We start from the raw sequence: 16,873 nt of genomic DNA, 5'->3' as shown, positions 1-16,873 counted from the left end.
TGCATTTCTGAATAGCTTAAATTTTACCATTTTCTTACATTGAACTAAGAATCCAAGTCCCTTCTATGTATTGGTCCTAGGCCATTCATCACTGAAGCAACACAAAACAAGCAAAGCATGTCTGATGGCCTTTCTCTCCTGGGCAGTATAGAAGCCTATGAGTGAAGAGAGTGGAAATGATGAGAGGGACCTGAAGTAATCAAAATGGAAAGTATGCTAAGGCAATTATAAGAACCAACCGAAGAGCAGTGAAAAGCAAACAAGCAAACAAACTAATAAAATAAGTCAGCACTGTTGTGTAAATTTCTTCAGCAGTACCGTGTTGACTCAGACCTGAGTACGAGAAAAGTTTAGTTATCCAGAGCTTGAGACCAGTGTAAGACACCTAGCAGAAATGCATGAGAACATCTAGATATTAATTCCGTAACTACAATTACTTCACGACTACATACTGTGTGCCAAATCAGGAACACACTTAGGGAAATACTACTAGTCTTTGGAAATACCTTGCTTATAAAATTCCTCTTTCATCTCAGTTGAAAAAGCCTCCTAAAATGTCTCTTACACATAAATCTTCTTTACAAAAAAAGTCTTACCTTTACAAACTTTGCAGCAGCTATGCGACAAGGTAATCTGTTGAGACTCTGGGCAATCCAAAGCTGGGCAGCCTGAACTCTCAACCAGCTTCATAGTCTGGTCCTGTGAGACAACAGAAAATAAGGCTTCGAACTTCTTAATTAGGACTTACTGAGTTTTCAGATTCGGTATCTGAAAAGGCTCTTCCAACATAAAACTAAAAATGTCATCCTGAGAACCTCTGAGTAGGCCACAGGCTCGTTAATGACCTTAAATCACAGCTGGAAAGCCTTTAAAATGGACAAGCAACACTTGAAAAGCACTTTAAAATGGATACTGCAGCCATGTCTACAATTTGCTGATCGTAACAAGTTTTCGGGGTAATCCTGAAAAATTCTGTTAGTTTTACAACACATTTGCACACCCAGATGCCAATTTGGGCAAAGATGCAGCTTGAATTAGATCGACAGCTCATTGAAAGAAACAATATATATATAATTGAGCTTTTTAAAACATTCTCATTTCAAGCTTTTCTAAACTGTTATAAAGGGGTTATCACAGGTGAGTCTGGTACAGAATATTTGGGATCTGCCAATAAAACTATAAGGGAAATGAAGGTGGGACTCACATCGCCTGTAAACGAATGCCTAGCATATTTTCTGGCATGTAACTGGCACTCAAAAAATCTTTCTTAAATGAATGAATAAATCAATGTAAAATTATTATAGTTCTAGCACTCAAAGTAGATAAAATTCTGTTCAAGGAGAAACCAAAATACAAAATACTCTCCTCATAAATGCAGTAACCCTGCCCTCAGAGTAAACACTTGGCTTCTATATTGTCAATCTCTAATCCTTTAAGAACAGGGTCATTAACTATCTCATATTATGCTTATCCACACATAAGTAATGAAATGACTATTGGAACTTTCAGGCTTTCATTTAATACTGCTCAATAGCCTATATTTTTTGTTATCATTCCTATAAGAACTGTTTTTATGGAAGAGATACCCATTTCAACATCGCCCTCTTCCTGGCTTATGTATGAAAAAAGGCCTTCTTCAAATTATCATAATCTCTTATCAAGAAAGTGGCAGGACGGTTGTATGCAGTGGAGTCAAATGCCAGTCTTCCTTTGACTTGATGGCAGCACCATTCTATCATCTTATTTCCAGAAGCACCGTGTTTTTCTGTGTTACCACTAAAGCCATATACTCCCAGGACACATTTTCAAGGACACAAAACTGACAGCAAAGGAACAAAGAAGGACTGGAATTGACAGCCCAGAAAATGGAAGCATAAGAGAGCTGTCAATTATGCAAATGTGTAAATACAGAAACTAAGGGGCCTGAGGGAGAAGAAACAATGGAAGTCCTTACTGTCAAGAATTTAGTCAAGAGCTATTGTACAAAAGCTAATGACAGCCTGGCAGAGCTGTGCTGTATAATCTATAGCCACTAGCTCCATGCAGCTCCTGAACTCTGTAAGTATAAAATACCAACTGACAAGATTTTGAAGACCTAGTATGACAAATGAATGTAATATATTTCATTAAAAATGTTACATTTATTGATTACATGTTAAAATAATATTTTGGTTTTATTGGGTTAAATATCGAGAATTTAGCCCAATAAAAATTATGTGTGTTGTTTGTATCATATTTCTATTGGACAGCACAGCATTAGAAGGTATAAAATAGTGCCTTTGTTTGAGTAAATAAAAGGTAACATTTGTTCATTCACCCAATATTTACTAAGCGCCCACTGAGTTGTCTACAGAGACTTCTCACTAAACCAATTTAAAATTAAAGCATTTTATAGCCATTCTAAAATCAAACAGGCAGCTATCCCAGTACATTTCTAAACCACAACGATCAGTGTGATGGAACACAATGGTCAAATGAAAAGAACACACACACACAAATACACACATATTAGGCAGAGAAACGTCAAATGCCCTCAAGGGTTTAAAATTTAGAGCTGATATTTCAAAGTTAGAGTTTACCATTAGAAAGCAGCTGACAAAAGTTTTCCACTTTCCTTGAGTAACTTTTCTCTGATTCCCTTTTTCTCAATTCGGAGTCACTAGATCTCCCTCCCAAGTCTCCCAACCTTTTAAGGGATAACAGGACCTACTCCACTCAAAATGGCACTGGTGTAGGAACACTGATAGAAAGACATCCACCTTGAAATACAGTTCCACAATTCATGTTAATAATGCTCCTATGCCTCCGCTCCCTTATTTTTAAGATGGTGGCCTACTTCATAGGAAACCAGGTTTAAACCCAGAGGAGCAGCTAGGATACTTTATAATGAGCATCAAGAAATCAGAGCTTTCATTTTCTAGAAATTAAATCTGTCACAGTTTTGCCTTGTTACGTCTGCTCTTTGCTTATCCCCCATGCCTTCCAACTTAAGATACACGAAGTATGTAGCTGGCTTTTTTCATATTCAATTATCTTGGTAAAATCGTTAGGATTTTCCTTCCTCCAACACTTAATACTCATATAAATGCTCACAGTTTATTGGCAGTACCAGTATGATAAATCACTTATCATAATTTTCCAAATAATCTATACATACAAATCATCCCCAAAACCTACATATGAGATGAATTTAAAGAAGAAAATTAAGAATCAAGTGGAAATGGAACCCTAAAGCGGAAACTTTATATGTAGACAGTTTCCCATATGACTTGAAATATAACACTATATTTTATAGAAGGTAAATATGAAAAGTGTTATGAAACATATTTAGTTTTTCAATTAGCAGATCAAGAAGCAGAGTTAAAAGGAATCACATTTGCTACAGAAACATACTTCAAGACACCAAGGCAGTAAATTTAAAAAGCATTCCCCTTCAAATCATGTAAGACGTCCCTCCCAGCGGGATTAAGATTAATATCACTCTCGTCTCCGTCCAGCAGCTAATTTTTATCAGGTAAGTTTTATGTTTTGTTTTTAATTGGACTGAGTGATATTTCTCATATGGGTCAAAACCATAAGTGACAACAGGTTATCTTTACCCACTTTTTCTTCAAAACAGAATAGAAAGAGCTGATTTGAATTTGGAAACTATAACTTCATAAAACTTTAATTTAACAAAACAGCATTTTTATTTATTGATAAAATTATTTTACAGCCATTAATTTACATGGTTGCAAAATAATGGGAATTTCTGTACATTTGAACTACAATTAATATCTTAAATTTTCTGTTAGATGTTTTAAAGGTATTGCAAGAGTGAGATTTTAAAGAAACATTTACTGTGTTTGCATAACTGGAAGAAATTTGAAAAACTCAGGAAGTTTCCTTACCTTGCACTCATAGAGAACACACACTCCAGAAGAGGAATAGACTGTATTTCTTTCTCCTTCAAAGTAGGTTCGTCCTTGAAATTGGCATATTGCTTTAGAATAAAAACAAATACATTTACATTTAGTTTTGATTTTTCATTAGGAAGAATAGCTTAGAAGTGTTCAGATTATATTTCAATGTTCTCCTGCCTTTTCATGGTGTTTGAATACCTATAAACCAAAATTCAATCTAACATATAAGACAATCCAGGCTAAAGTTATTATCATGCCCTTTGAGTTCAGAGAGTAAAATAAAGTACAGGGAGGATAAGGGGCAATGGCAAGTCAGAATTAGACTCTGGAAAGGAAGTGGCGATAAGCAGACTCTCACCCAGTTATTTGCCTGCTGATGGTGTCCCACGCAGGGAATATTAAGCATGTGCTTAGGGCGCTGCAAATCAGGTGATGAGACAAGTTCATTTTATATATACCATTACAGAATTGTAAAACAAAAAAATTGAAATAAGCCAGGCAGTGAAAGACAAATACCATATGATCTCACCTATAAGTGGAACCTAATCAACAAAACAAACAAGCAAGCAAAATATAGCCAGAGACATTGAAATAAAGAACAAACTGATAGTAACCAGAGGGGAGCGGGGAGAGGATAATAGTGGGAAAAGGGAAAGAGTTGTCAAGGAATATGTGTAAAGGACACATGGACAAAACCAAAGCAGGGTAGGATTGAGGGTGGGAGGTAGGGATGGCTGGGGTGGGGAAAATGGAGACAACTGTACTTGAACAACAATATATATTTTTTAAATAATAATAAAAAAGAAGCTATATTAATTTCAGCACATGCACATAAATGTTCTGTTTTATGGGTTAGTATTATTTTATTTATAAGCACATTTATAAATAGGGTGTGGGCACCCTATTTAGGATGTTGAAATGTCTCAATCTGGGCCTGCCTTGCTTCCATCACAATTTAAAACAGAACTTCAGACTCGATGGGGAAAACAGTTTTAATTAGTGAAAATGTATAGAAAGTATCAAATGGCTTTATGAGACCTTTCAAAATATTTACTTACAATTCACACAAACATTTAGCCAATGGAAACTGCTCGTTTTGAAATGAATGCTTCACACTACCCATGTTGACTCATCATCTAAACAGAGACAGATTTAGCGTGAAGCTAATGAAGCTTAACCTTCAGTATCAGTCTCGGGCTTAAACCTCCTTCGAAGACTCTGAACCAACTTTGTTTTCATAATTTTGCATCGTTCTCCCTTGATAGGGCACTCAACGTTGTAGATGCTTTGAAGCCTCCTAACACTTATATCACCTCGAGCTAGCACTTCCGAAGAGCAGCGTGGTGATCATCTAAAAGGAAAAGACTCAAACAGTTCAGCCCTACTTACAAAATCCAATTTTCTGTCTTAACTGCATGAATTGTACAAAGTCGATGTGTATGTTTCCCTTTAATTTCATTGTAAGAATGGAAGAATGGCTTTTTATCTTCAGAATTTATATATTCACATTACCTTTAAAGTATCAAGTTGCATGTAATAATTTTTATAAAGAAATTAGACATATTTTTATTAATAATAGTAAATATAGATATGATTGTACAAAAATTTGCATTTACAATGTAACCCAACATTCACCTTTGCTGAAAAATGAACTGGTTATTTAAAAGCTGTACATTTACATAATGGAAAGCATGCATATTTTTTAAATGCCACCCTACAACTTATCTCCTTACTCAGCTTTTATTAATAATTTCACTGCACAATATATATCACTGGCAAAGTGATGTTCAAGTTTTGGAGCACGCTGGAAAAAATACAACTCACTTGCATAAATTTCCCTGCTTAAAACTGGCTGAAGCTTGCTCATGAATATTCAAAGTAAAACTACAAATTTGTCAGCTTCATACTATCTGTCATACTATGAATAAATAGCATGTGCATTTACTTAATCAATCTGGCTGATTATAAAATATATCTCTCCAACACATAATTTTTAAGTGAGTTTTTTTTCTCTTATGAGATACAATAACCTCAAAATACCAAGATCTGGCATATTGTATGTTCAATTATACTTAATAAGTACCACATTTTATAAGATAATGAGAATAAATAAAGCTTTCTTACTCCTATTAAACACCTGCTATTCAGAGATTTCTAAGACTATTACATATATAACTTGATAAATGCAGCCTACTTTAAGTCCATGTTGAAGGAAAAAATGGATGTTCCAAGCCTTTCTAAGAACAGAAGGCAAAGGAAACACTTTAAAAAACACAAGGGTAAGTTCTCCTTATACAATGTCTTATGATAATTTAATATTCATGCACAGCAGATGGACTGCCTGTTCTAAACTCTTAATTCAAGAGATTCAAATAGGCAACTTGTGGGACGATAGGGCACCAAATGGAGCTTGGCGGAGGGAGGAAGCACAAAACAAATGAGGTCGCAACTGCTTCATTTCCTTTCAAGCAATGAGCACAAACAGGGTGAACTTAGCTTAAGGAGAACCCAAAGTAAGTGATTCTCATCTTGAACTCAGAAAACCTATAATCATTCCTAAAAATACTACAAGGAATCCTGAAAATACCATTAGGACAGCTCTGGCACTTAAGAGTAGACTGAAGGGGTAAAAATCATTTATTTATTAATATGTACTGAGCTCCTATATGTTGGTAGTCTCCTAGGTTCCAGGATTCAACAATTTATCAATTAAGAAAAGTGCATTTTATGTACTTTACTGTATGTTTTATATATATATACGTTATATATATGTTATACTTTGAACTTGAAAAATGAAAATAAATGCAGATTCTTATGTTCAAGGGAAGTAATAACAAGAATAACAATGTATTGGGAAAAAAGATAAATGAGCCATGATTCATGCCCTCTCTATGAAGTAGGACAGACAGGCTCATACACGGCTAACTACAATAAAAGCCAAACTGAAGTGTTATAATTGAGAAACTCATAAGTTATATGCCAGCACAGGAGACTGAGTAGTGAACTTCTAAGCGGGGACAACCTCATCAAGGCTAAGGAAACAAATCAGGCCTGGTGAAGGACCCAGACTCTGGAAAACCTGAGGTCATCATCACTGGAGGCTAAGCAGCAAGGACAGGAAATGGTTTTACTAGAGCCCAATATGAGCCAGTTACGAAGGAGAGAGAGGCTGCCCAGTGAGAGTGCAATCATGAGACACACAGCTACCGCCAGAAACACAGGCTGGTGCAGCGAAGGTGCAGGGAGGAAACATGGCCAGCTCCCTCCTCCTGCCTTCCAATTTCCTGCCAGTCCTCCCGTTGGCAAACCCTACCCAATGCCAGCTGGCGAGGAGACCAGGGTGATACGGTCTGCAGAAGTCTGGCTCCTGAGGCACAGAGGAGGGAAGAGAAGGAAAGAGAATGGACCTGGGAGTGAGGAGTACCCAGAAAGAATAACCAGCACCCCACACAGGTGGCTATCATATTAACCCACTTTAAACCATGGAGAGGTCAAGATTACAAGGGTAGGTTGCTTTGAAGGGCATGAGGCACTGGAACACCGAACAAAACTTTAAGGGAAAAGTAGAGACAGATACAAAATGCAGATCCACTTTAAGGAAAAGTCCAGATAGCTTATCAAACTGAGGCCCATAGGCGGGCAGAAGGCAAGAGAAAGGAACTGAGTCCTGGAGAGATGGAGTATAACAAGAAGGAAAGCGGAGTAGGGCTACTGCCTGATTTTAACCAGCGCTGCCGATGCAGGTACCAGAAACAAAGCACTGGCGATAATAATAATAATAATAATAATAATAACAACAACAATCATAAATCACTATGGCAACAACAACAACACATCACTGTGGCAGCAACAACAACAACACATCACTGTGGCAATAATAACAACAATAATAATAAATCACTGTGGCTATCACAATGACTGCAAGAAAGTCTCTAGATTCCCTGACTGAAATGTACCTGCCTGCTTACCTTTTCCTCGTGGAGTATAAAGTAAAAGAAATCACGTCCCTAACCAAACAACAAAGAAATCATCATTTTGCTGTATTGATTTCTCCTTTAATTTAACTGCACTCACATGTTCATAGTCAAAGACTTCACAGCTCTCCTACTTCGGACACCCGTGTGTTTGCACGCATGCGTGCGCCCAGCATTGGATGCCCTAAACCATTTGCCAGCTTAAAGCAGAATTCTATCAACTAGGCTATGTGTGGAACCGTTCCAAGCATGGGAAATGTAGCTCAGCCCCTACTCGGAAAAGCCAGTGGGGAGCGAAGTTGGCGGGCAGGACCCACGTCCATGGGTAGGTTCTCCAGTGGGAAATCAGGCCTGCATTGTATCTTGACTGCTATGAGACTTGCTCTTGCTAAGCCTCCCTCACGCTGAGGCAAGCAAATGTTTACCGAGTATCTTCATCTTCCTAAAATCTGTGCTAAACCACCCAAGTATGGAGTGTGAGCAGCTTCCCCCTTGAGCTGTAACATCCTTCTCTTTGAAGTAATTAGCAGTATTCTGTCCTTTGTCGTCTTTAAAAGGTAATCACCTGTGGTGAACCTGTGCATGGTAAATGAGGACCATCCTCGATGTAATGTGCCCAGAAAAGCAATAAAAGCCTGTCCAGGCGGGGGTCAGGAGCCCTCTCTCTAACTTCGAGAGCAGCCACGCAGCCCCTTTTTCTTCACAGGATTTCTGTACTCCGTGTGTATTTGTATATTGCCACCACAACACAGGATCCCGTGGGCTGGGATCTGTGTCAAGGCTATATTTTTAAACATCTATGTTTAAATGATTTATTGAGTACATTGCATTTATATATTACATATGTATTTTAAGATATGGAATGTATAGGGAAATAGATATTAATTAATGCATTCAGGCTTATCACTTTGCAGACCAAAAGCTAGGTCCCCATGAGATCTGACTAACCCAAGCACTATATCTATTCTTAAGTGATTATTGTCAATCAATGTTAAATGCGTATTTCCTGTGACTGTGGTGTATGCTTTTGTATAATTCACTTCACAGTCTAGGTGAATTATGTCACCCAGAGCTGTCCAGTGCACAGACTCTTTAGTCATTGGTGGGGACATAATTAGGACCTGGGGAAATGCAATAGGATGGTACCAATTGGTACGTACGTTTTACTAGGGCTATATCAAATATCACTTATTACATAGATACTAGCACCATAATTAAGAGAGACTCTGAAAAAGCAAGTAATGTAAATTATTTTCTATTCATCCCCCCCCATTTTAACAATTAAGAAGAATTAGAAAGATGGGATATATAGTAAAGGTACAAATTTGAAAGTCATCAGTTGTAAAAAACAAAGTGAAAAGTAATTTATAGCACAAATTGAGAAACAGGTAAATGAAAGAAGGAAATAAACTCTAAAAGTACCAAACTCATCACACATTAAAATTCTGATTCACTGGTTATTAATGCAGAAAGAGAAAATGTAGATCACTTTAATGAAATTTCAACTTCTACAAACTTTTGTAGAATGAATTATGCAAATCCATAGAAAAATATTTTCAAACATACAAGCAAAAGAACATCATATCATATTTCACTTCAAAACATTTCCTCACTACATATTTAGCTTTTCCTTTTTATCACTGGATTGAAAAACTATGAGTCTATTTTAAACTTCCCAATTGGTATCAACACCTTTAAAAATGATCCAATACAAAATTTAAAGTTACTGATACTAAGAAGAAAACCAATATAATTCATATAGGTATGAAATGGGATTTATGGTTTCTTTAAAATTCTGTTCGAAAACACCAGGCTGTCAGTGATCTTTAGATCATTTCAGTCATCTGTTAAGGACACAGTTGTATTTAGTAAGCTTTTATATGTTGTTCTTTGAAAGCTTGATTTCCTCTGGGAGGCCCTAGAGATCCCATGCACAACAGCAATTATTTCATGCTGAGCCAACATGATCTTTGTTAGTAAGACACAAATCAAAGCTGCTGGATGAAAATATATCTCATTAACTATAATTATTTTTACTTAAGCTTTTAAATATGTACAATAAATGCACTCACAAAGCAGGCTAAAATTCTGTGAAGTCAAACAAAAAAAAAAATCTGAAAGTGTTTCAAAATTACTAAAAGACTGCAGCCCACAATCTTTTTTGTAATCTGGACTCACTTGGAATCAGTTCTTAACAATATGGTTGTACTGAAACTCTTGAGCACTAACTGCTATAAATTAATTTTCCCCTCTTTTACAATGCTTAAATCTCCTTTAGAGTGCTTAAACACAACTTCCTTTTTTCTCCAGGTAGTTGTGCCTCTCTCCCACAGAAGGACACGGGCAGTCTGTGTCTTATTTGTCTTTGGATCTTATTCAGTACCTGGCACTGGCCCTGCATAATAAACTCTAAAGGTTTGTTGGATTTTTTTAAGTTCTCTTCCAGCTTCTTGTTTGATGAAAAGCCTGAAAACAATTCGACTGGATCTCTCTGATCATCACATTTCCCTTTAAATTTGGCCTTATCCTTTGATTTTGCGTCTCATAATACAGGTTCTCTAAATTGGGTCTCCCAGAAATAGTTTGCCCTTTTGGTAACTTGGCAGCTTCCTTTCCGCTGCAGTAGAGCTGAAGCACCTGAGATGGGGGCAGGTTTGTCTCTCTGTTATGAAAAAGCAGTTGGCTACTGTCATAGCAGTAATGTGCTAAAAGGAATAACAAGGTAGCATGTACAGCAGAAGACAGCTTGGACAATTTAATGACAAAACCTCCTTCCTCCACATAAAACCTGTTTTTTAAAGTCGGTATTATTTAAGGTGATCAGAATTTCACAGTATTTAAATAATTCACAAATTCATTCATTATACATAGTAGTTTCCTTTAAATCTCATTCATTGTTTGGGAACTTAGTTGTTTGCAAAACTAATATTAGAGTTTCGGAAATGAGGTCACGAAAGTATGTGCACAACTCTCCTCCCTCATCTCATATATGTCATGTCCTTGGGCTTCTGAAGGACGTAGTCGTGCTTCTCCTAGGGGGCCTTAATGTAGGTCAGTAGTCTATTCTTCCAAAAAGAGAACTGGTCCTTCAACACCATAAATCTAGCAGTGGAGATGGGTTAAGAGGCAAACAAAAATAACTTCCGGAATAGGAAAACAGCAAAGAGTCTAACGCCCTGTCCAGATCAGTCTTAGGGTTTGAGGGGCTATGTATTCTGGAAAAACAAGAATTGGATATTCAAAAGATAAGAGCAACAAGCCTCATTTTATAGCTAGAAAGAGGAATTCAGTGCTTTGGTCCCTAATTTAATTTTACCCATTTAAATTGTGACTAATTATATTCTGAAATTCTTTTCATTTAGCTACCTTTCCATCACTGGCATTATTGTTGATCCTGGCTTGGATGGCACAGAATGAAGTCTCTACATAAGACAATGTAATCAATTCATTTCCATCTCCTGGTGATAAGAAAAGTAAATTTAGTAAGTGGAGGTAAAGATTTGGAGAAAAATACCATATTCATATTAATACCTGAATGCCATTAAAAGTGACAGAATGTGAACCCAACATGAAGTTACAGGTTTTATCATTTTAAAAGAAAACAAAGTATCATATAACAAGAAAAAGTTCACACATTGCCAGTTTCAAAGCCAGGACTAGAATTCATCTGAAAGTCTTTCTGTGTATATTTTCTTACCACTGAAAATCCAGTGAACTCGGTCAAAACTTAAACTTCAACTTTGTGAAATATTTTTCCAAAACAACTGGCACCTTGTAGACACATGTTGTTTCAATATTATAGTGAAGGAGGTGCTGAACACAGAAATGTGTTGTAAATTGTAAAGTATGATCCTTTTCATTGTGAACCACACAATAGTGCTCAATTAAGAGATAACAAGTAAAGACCCTGAAACAGCAATTGCTTTGGTTTAAAAATAGTTTCTTGTGTATGGGAAAACATAGAGGAAAAGAATGGGGGTGGCGGGCGGGGGCCGGTACCTCTTTCAGGAGGACATATTTTAAATGCAGTTTCCTAAGAGGTATGTTAATAACTCCTTCCATTATGCCAAGAATGTGAGACAGGGGAAGAGAAGAGGCAGAGGTTAAAGGGAGCCAGATCAGTGAGAACAAGACATGTAGAAGACACAGCACAATACGGACACAGAAGGGAGCAGTGGAAGCAGCAGGGACAGAAAAATGTTCAGGTATACTTGAGATGGAGCAGGAGAAAGGAAAGCAGAAAGCAAAATAATTTCATTAAAGACTTGAAGCAAGAGTGGTGGAAATGGAAAGCACTTAGGATAACCTACTGTCTGCCAGTCGTTGTCCTAGGAAGGTGCCTTCCCGCCTGCCTTGGTGGAGATTTCCCCCTAGCTAGGGAAACAGGTGAGCAAAGGAGCAACTCACTGCATCCAACTCAGAAGCAGTGCTGGAACCGAAAGGAAAACAAAGTCTTGCCAGGGTGGAACTGGATATGCTTCACAGATGAGGAGCATTTGAAAATGAGCACTGAAGGAGAAATGTTCAAGGATTTGAATGAGAGAAAGATTACTAATGATATATTCAGAGAACAGAACAGAATAATAATCACAATAACACAACTTAGTACCTGATCCTAACTAACATCTAGTCAGGATATCTATACAAGCTGGAACTGATTTATTATAAACTGACTTCATAATCAATTTATATGCTCCCAACCTGTTGGGCCAACAGTTCTCAACTGTGGATGGATGCATATTAAAAGAACTTGAAGAACATTAAAACTCTATCCCCCAGCTGCATGCCAAATTACTAAGAATCCCTGAGGGTGAGACCTGAGCCTGTTTATTTTTTAAAGCTGCCCAGGTGCAGCTAAGCTTGAAAACTATTTTACTATGCAGAGAATAAAGAACTAGGTAAAGAGAAAAATACAACTAACATTTAAATGGGGACAATCACATAGATATTCAGTGGAAACCTTTTTATCCTGCTATCTGGAAGGGTATTTGGTCCATTGTTTAAAAACATCATTTGTTTTGTTTTGTTTTGTTTTTAATTAATTTATTTATTTTTATTCAGTTACAATTGTCTGCATTTTCTCCCCTTCCCTCCACCCCACCCCAGCCAGTCCCACCTCCCTCCCCCACCTCTACCCTCCCCCTTGATTTTATCCTTGTGTCCTTTTTTTCTTTTTTTAATTTTATTTTTTAATTTTTTTTGTTATTCAATTACAGTTGTGTGCCTTTTCTCCCCATCCCTCCACCCCACCCCAGCTGAATTCCCCTCCCTCCCCCACCTCCACCCTCCCCCTTGATTTGGTCCATGTGTCTTTTATAGTAGTTCTTGTGTCCTTTATAGTAGCTCCTATAGACCCCTCTCCCCACTATCCCCTCCCCACTCCCCTGTGGCTATTGCAAAGTACTGGAAGCAACCTAAGTGCCCATCAGCAAATGAGTGGATCAAAAAACTATGGTAGATTTACACAATGGAATTCTACGCAGCAGAGAGAAAGAAGGAGCTTATACCCTTTGTAATGGCATGGATGGAACTGGAGAGCATTATGCTAAGTGAAATAAGCCAGGCGGTGAGGGACAAATACCATATGATCTCACCTTTAACTGGAACATAATCAATAAAAACATCATTTAAAGTGAGAAGTTGTAGACAACAATAAACATCTACCTTAAACATTTTCATTTAAAACACAAATCCACCCACATTCAACAATGTTTTGAAGTAGAACACTTTCCTTACTATGGAGTCTTTGATTGTGCTTCATTGTATTCTTGATTATATAAATCAAACTTACGATGTGATGCCCATAATTTCTAATGTTGTTTTTAAAATGTGGTAAGAAAGATACTTGCCACGCAATCTAAAGGATTGTTCTAATGCTGTTTTCTTCTACAACATTCTATATTGTCTTACTGATATCTAATTCAAAACATATTTTGTAGCAGTTTGAGTTTATTAGCTTTTCTGAAAGCACTCAATTTTTACTTTGAAAAAGGTATTTCTTTTCACATACATACTTCATCGGTTTACATATCATATATGTATATGGTGTATAACAATTCAGTAAGGTGATAATTACAATACAAGTACAGCTGACATAGACAGTATTGAGAACAACCACCTCTTGGCTGGCATGCAAATCACGTCCTCAAAGCCTAGTGTATAGGCTTCACCTCAAGTGCACTTGATACCATGTTTTTAACTGACAATGGAAATTGTAGATTAGTGCTTCTCCAATCACCTGGAGATCTTGTTTAAATGAAGATCTTGATTAGATAGATCACCAGTGGGTGGGGCCTGAGATTCTGCATATGTAACCAGCTCCCAGGCAAGGCTGATGTTGCTGGTAGAGTGAGCACACTTTGAACAATAAAGTTGTAGGTCACTGATTGTTAATTAACCCTGCTTGCACATAGAATCACCTAGGGACACTGTTAAAAACACCAAGGTGTGGGACCCAAACCCATTAAACAGAATCTCTATGGGAGGGGCCTGGGCTTCAGTATTTTGAGAGCATCCAGGTGATGCCAGTTTAAGGCCACTGTTGGAAGTCACAGGTTTACATTAATCCAAGTAGTCAATTCAGTGAGCTTTAAATATGTCTCCATCCTGGATAATATCAAAGAGTGATTTTCAGGGTGCTTCTATGAGAATCTGGCCAAAATAATTTTATTGTTATGCTATAGTTAAGGATAACATCATAAATCTAGAGTTCTGTTTCCAGTGGCTTCTTAACTTCTAAATCATTCATTTATGTTTATAACTTAAAAAAAGGTAATGGAAGGAAGAGACGTGAAGGACAAGGGGAGGACGGGGAGAAGGAGAGGACAACAGTGGGGGAGGGGACAGAGAGAGAGAGAAGGCATGTACACTGTAGGACTGGAGACTGAACCAAGTTAAATACAGCTGTGTTGTATTTGGAGACAAAATACGTGTTGAAATACATCATCTTTTTTCCTATTTTCAGACAATTTTCCCCTTAGGGGATCAATTAAGTAAAATTTTCTACAGCTATGCTAAACAAAACACTGAAGTTAAAGTGTTAAACACATTAAGTCTGGAAATTAAAAATTCAATTATCCCAAGCTTATGTCTCATAGTAATCTATCCAAATTTGATTGCATCCCCCCAAAAACCTCTGGAATTAAGAAGAGAAAGGGCTCCCCATAATCTTTCATGCCTTCACACATACTATCATATATATTTCTGTATGTCTTCTCACCTCCATTTATTAAGAAGGAAGTTATGGAAGTATTCATTCTCATCTTCTCAGCCCATCAATACTGAGAGGCTACTGCGTGGCAGATGCTGTGCCCAGCACTGCGAACACAGCAGTGAACCACAGACACTGACTGACCTTGCCCTCACAGAATCTGCAACACAGACGAGGGTTCAAGGACGACCGACCAGGCCAGCAGTACTTGCAGATAACACAAAGTAAAGATAACAAGCAAGAATCTGAGGTACTAAATAATTATGAGGCCATTTTGAATGTGATCAGGGAATACTTCGGGTTGATCGGGACTACCTTTCAGAAAAGATGAAACATTAGCTGAGACCAAAGCTGAGAGGAGCTAATATGGGGAAGAATGATGGAGGAAAAAACTCCAAGCAGAAGTGGAAATTAGCTTGGCTTGTTTTACATTTTGATTTATGATCCATTTTGAATCTGCAGATTGGTGTCTTGGATGAGTTTCAGAAAATTCTCAGCTATTTTCCTACCCTCCCTTTTTGAACTCAGATAAAATGTATATTAAACATTCTGCTACATCCTCCCTGTCTTCTTCCTCCTCAGTATATTCTATGTTTTTTAAGATTTTTTTCCTGATCTCTGGATAATTTATCATGACCTATTTGCCAATCTACTAATTTTCCATGTATCTCTGCTTAGTCTGCTGTTTAATCCACCTGTTGAGGCTGTACTTAGTCCCAGTTACTGTAGCCCCATTTCTAGAATTTCTCCCATTTTTTCCAGTTAGCTATTTTATGTGTTTTCTGTTTCCCTGAAGATAAATCAAGACTTATCTTATTATTCCTTTAAACATAATAAACATACTTATACTATATTGTCAGTTAATTCTAATCTGACACATTTGCAGTCTGTGTCTTTTGTCTGTTTTTTCTACAATAGCAGTTCTCATTCTTAGTGTTTTGTTTCCTTAGGTATGTAGCAGCACTTGAAGAAAATATTTCCAAGAATAACTTGAAGTCTAAGATGAAAGCTAATCTCTCCCAGAGAAAGGTTTATTTTCTTTTATCATGTGCAGAATTCCTGACCTTAAACTAAATTCAAGTTTGAGGTCTCCTGAACAGACAAGATGACTACAACTGTGACTTCTTCCTGAAGGAACAGCCTTTTGTAAGTCCAGTTTGTTGTGTTGTGGGTCTCCTGTATATCCCCATCTAGTTTACTTGTTGGGCTGTTATTTCTGACTCCTTATACTTCAAGGCCCAAAACAAGAAAGCTCAAATTTTCCAAGAATGGACAAAATCCTCACAGCAAAAGCAGCTTCACTGATTGTTGATTTCACTTTGTTCTCTTCTTTGGGTTTCTCTTCATTTTTAGTCTGATAATCTCTTGCTATTTTATTCAATTTTAAAATGTCTTTAATTTTTTAAAATATTTTACTCTCCTTTCTTAGTTACTTTCAGAAAACGCTGATTCAAGTAACTTAGTCCAATAACTTATGCAAAATAGAATATTCCATTTTCAGCTTTCATCTTGTGTGTCTGTGTGTGTTTTTACCTTCAGCTCTCATATTTTTATTTGACTGGAAATAGTAGTGTATAATAATCTGTTGAACACTGAAATTAAAATTAATCAGTAATAAAAACGTAATCAGATTAAAACCAAGTACTCTCACACACACACAAAAAATGAAAGTGACACCATACACCAGAATAAACTCATAATGGATAAAAGACTTACACATGAGCCAAGACATGATAAAAGTCCTAGAGAAAAACATAGGCAGGAAAATTTCATATCCCATGCAGCAA

General features: G+C 37.0%; 1 protein-coding gene across 1 annotated transcript in view; it reads right to left on the bottom strand.

Moving 5' to 3' along the window:
- The window catches only part of NELL2 (neural EGFL like 2), a 335,374-nt gene that overhangs the window by 173,073 nt on the left and 145,428 nt on the right, over positions 1 to 16,873 (bottom strand). The window contains exons 12-13 of the mRNA XM_024575537.3: positions 3,891 to 3,982; positions 597 to 699 (exon numbers count right to left, since the gene is read on the bottom strand). Coding sequence (XP_024431305.2) covers positions 597 to 699; positions 3,891 to 3,982 — 195 coding nt within the window. The remainder of the gene's footprint in view (positions 1 to 596; positions 700 to 3,890; positions 3,983 to 16,873) is intronic.

This window comes from Desmodus rotundus, chromosome 3 (assembly GCF_022682495.2).
Source record: "Desmodus rotundus isolate HL8 chromosome 3, HLdesRot8A.1, whole genome shotgun sequence".
Taxonomy (NCBI): Eukaryota; Metazoa; Chordata; class Mammalia; order Chiroptera; family Phyllostomidae; genus Desmodus; species Desmodus rotundus.
The sequence above is the reverse complement of the archived record's forward strand: the minus strand, read 5'-3'. Positions and strand labels throughout refer to the sequence as shown.